The sequence below is a fragment of the Salvia miltiorrhiza genome, chromosome 2 (assembly GCF_028751815.1).
Source record: "Salvia miltiorrhiza cultivar Shanhuang (shh) chromosome 2, IMPLAD_Smil_shh, whole genome shotgun sequence".
NCBI classification, from domain to species: Eukaryota; Viridiplantae; Streptophyta; class Magnoliopsida; order Lamiales; family Lamiaceae; genus Salvia; species Salvia miltiorrhiza.
The window spans coordinates 45,018,218-45,021,492 of record NC_080388.1 but is presented as its reverse complement, the minus strand read 5'-3'; the positions used below and the strand labels follow the sequence as shown (position 1 = coordinate 45,021,492).

The 3,275-nt window shown below is 40.8% G+C and overlaps 1 protein-coding gene across 1 annotated transcript; it reads right to left on the bottom strand.

Annotated features, from left to right (window-relative positions):
* Positions 1-1,031: 1,031 nt before the first annotated feature.
* On the bottom strand, positions 1,032-2,237 carry LOC131009588 (uncharacterized). Its single transcript, XM_057937002.1, has 3 exons — positions 1,748-2,237; positions 1,411-1,540; positions 1,032-1,260 (listed from the first exon to the last, which is right to left on the bottom strand). The coding sequence occupies exons 1-3, from the start codon at positions 2,235-2,237 to the stop codon at positions 1,032-1,034; spliced, it is 849 nt and encodes a 282-aa protein (XP_057792985.1).
* Positions 2,238-3,275: the final 1,038 nt, after the last annotated feature.

Genomic DNA, 3,275 nt, shown 5'->3' with positions numbered 1-3,275 from the left:
CCATAAGTGCCTAACCCGACCCGCGTGCCTGATCCTACCCGGCACGCGACCCGCGCTCCTGACCCTACCCAGTCCGCCCAATTAAGGGCAAAAACGTCCCAAAGCTATAAAAATGGCCAAAATTTGTGTTTTTTCAATGTGTGGCCATAAATTGTGTTTTATGCTTCATTTTGGCTACTTCAAAATTTTACTCTAATATTATTATAGATATTTGTTGTACATACTTATCCATGGAATTAACGCTCTCCATTAGAAAATTTATTAGTTAATTTGAAAATATTATAAATTTTTAAGGTTTAACAAAATTATAAGGATGTTTTGGAACTTGTTAATCTATAATTATAATTTATTAATTCATAACTAAATTTTATTACGGAATTGTTAGAATCCAATAATCTATAATTAGAACTAAATTAATCAAGAGAGAGCTTTTGAAATAGATATTTTGAAGAAAGAAACACAATATTTGGCCACTAATTAAAAAAACAAAATCTGGCCATTTTTTTACTTTTTAAGGCTGCTTTGTCCTTAATTAAAGCAGACTGAATTCGGATTTGCGCGCGGGTTAGACACATATAGTACTATTAGTGCCAAAAGTACCAACCGAAAAAAAAACTAAGTAAATAGGTACTTTTTGCACCATTAGTGTCAATAGTGCCATGCACGAATGATACTAGTGACCATAAGAGAGAGTATATGGCACTAATATGGCCATAAATATCATTCGTGCAACACTACATAAGAAAGAGTATATGACACTAATGGCACTAAGAGCATCCACAGTGGGGGTGACCTGATTGATGACCTGATAGAGGGGGGACCACATTGGGTCAATGAGGCTGCAGTGGGATGACATGATAGCTGGCCTGATTTTTTTAGTTTTGATTGTTGTATTTTTCATTTAAATTTAATTGCACAAATTTAAATAACACAATTTACTTCAAATTTAAATTGCATTAATTTAAAATCCCAAAAATTACATAAAAAAAATTACATAAATCATAAATTTTTTAAGAAAAATCCTAAAATAACTATTCCGGCTGTAGAGGTCTGAAACGTGCCCAAATGTGCTCGATCAAATCACGTTGGAGTTGAGCATATATTTGTCTATCTCGAAGAATTGCATCTCTTTGCATGTATTGCTCGAAGCACACCGGTGTTGCTCGAGCACTCTCGGACGAGTCACTACTAGACGCTCTGTGTCCTGCGTCGTCATCTCTCCAATGGGCAGCTCTTTCACCTTCGTTCTCAACAATCATGCTGTGGAGAATGATGCAACACATCATGATTTCCTTGAGATTGTTGACGTACCAACCTCGCGCCGGACTTCGAATGATTCCCCATCGAGCTTGAAGCACTCCAAAGGCACATTCGACATCCTTCCGTGCCGATTCTTGCATCTTCTTGAACCTCACCTCCTTTGGATTGGTTGCCATCGGCGGACTCTTAACGAAGCAACGCCACTCTGGATATATGTCGTCGCACAAATAGTAGCCCATATGGTAGTAGCGCTGGTTGGCTTCAAAGATCAATGGTGCCGCTGTTTCATCCAACACGTCGGAGAACAGAGGCGATTGGATCAGAACGTTGATGTCGTTGTTCGAACCGGCGACACCGAATAAGGCATGCCAAATCCACAAATCGTGGGATGCAACGGCCTCCAAGATCAAGGTGGACTCCCCTTGATCACTGGGTGTATATGCGTCGTGCCACGCCTTTGGACAATTCTTCCACGCCCAATGCATACAATCGAGACTTCCGAGCATCCTGGGAAATCTGTGTCGCGCCTCATGCATCTGAATAAGGCGTTGGATGTCCGCCTGCGTCGGACGTCGAAGATACTCGCCTGAGTAAGCCCAGATGACAGCCTTGTAGAATCTCTTGAGGCATAAACGCCCCGTCGTGTCGATGACCTTGAGATACTCGTCGAAAGTATTTGCACTGACGCCGGTGGCTAATTGGCGGATAGCCGTCGTGCATTTCTGCAAAGGCATGAGAGAGTCTCGACCTCGTGCATCATGGCTCATCTGAAAATAAGTATCTTCACCTTGAACAGCCTTGACGATGCACAAGAACAACTCCTTCTGCATCCAAAAATGACGTCGAAAAAATGTAGGCCCGTACGTCGGATTTTCGTTGAAGTAGTCTTGTATAAGACGTAAATGGGTAGCCTCACGATCACAGTGGACGTATTTTCGATGATGAACAACACGTTCTGGCTCTGATTGGGAGTACATTTGAGCAAGCAATTGGTTATGCTCCTGGATCTCATCGATGATCGCCTGCGCTACCTCGTTGGAGGAAGACGACGAATTATCATCAAACCATTCATTTTTTTAAGAAAAAGAGAAGAAGATTGAAGGAGAAAGGTAAGAAGATTGAAAGAGAAATAAATTTGTGTGTGTGAATGAATAAATGAGTGGATGTATTTATAGAAGAGGAAAAAAAAAAGGAAAAGTGGACAAACGGCTATGAAGCCGTTGGGCTAAAAAAATTGAAAATGGGGTGAACGGCTAGTTTAAAATTCGATTTTTTTTAATAATAAATAGAGCGCGTGCTATGCACGCGCATTCGAAATTGGCTATCAGGCCAAGCCTAATCTATCAGGCCTCCCTCGAGTCCCTTGTTCCAGCAGTGGGCGACCCGATCTCGGGGTTGACTCGAGTCCCCCCTATCGGGTCCCCACTATGGGTGCTCTAATATGACCATAAGTACCATTCGTGCAGCACCCTAAATGGAGAATCTAAACCCTAAATGGATAATGTAAACCTTACGGGGAAGTGTTCAAAATGGTCATATAACTGTACTAATCTATATAAGACAAGATAATGTATCAGCACAAGTATATGGTACTATTGGCACTAATATGGTCACTAGCTAGTACCATTCGCGCATGCATTATTGCCACTAATAGTGCCAAAAGTTGATTGTGTGTGTGTTGGCCAAGCGGTAAGGGGCTAATGCTCAAAACCAAAGGTTTTGGGTTTGAGTCAGGGGCGGAGCCAGGCCCCTTAAGATAAGAGGAGCAAAACATTGCCATTTTTTATTCAAAATTTTAGTGGGGCAAAAATTAATTTTTTTATAATTAAATATGTATATAAGAATATATTAGGTTGTTGAGAACCTTGTGGAATATCCTAACTCTTGTTTTGATGATACCAAAAATCATAGGACTTAATTGTAATAGACTAGAATTGCTTTTGAACTCAAGTGTTAGAGTTCGTTTCTAGTTTAGTTTGCGGTGTCGAAGACTGAAGAACGAAGGACTGAAGACT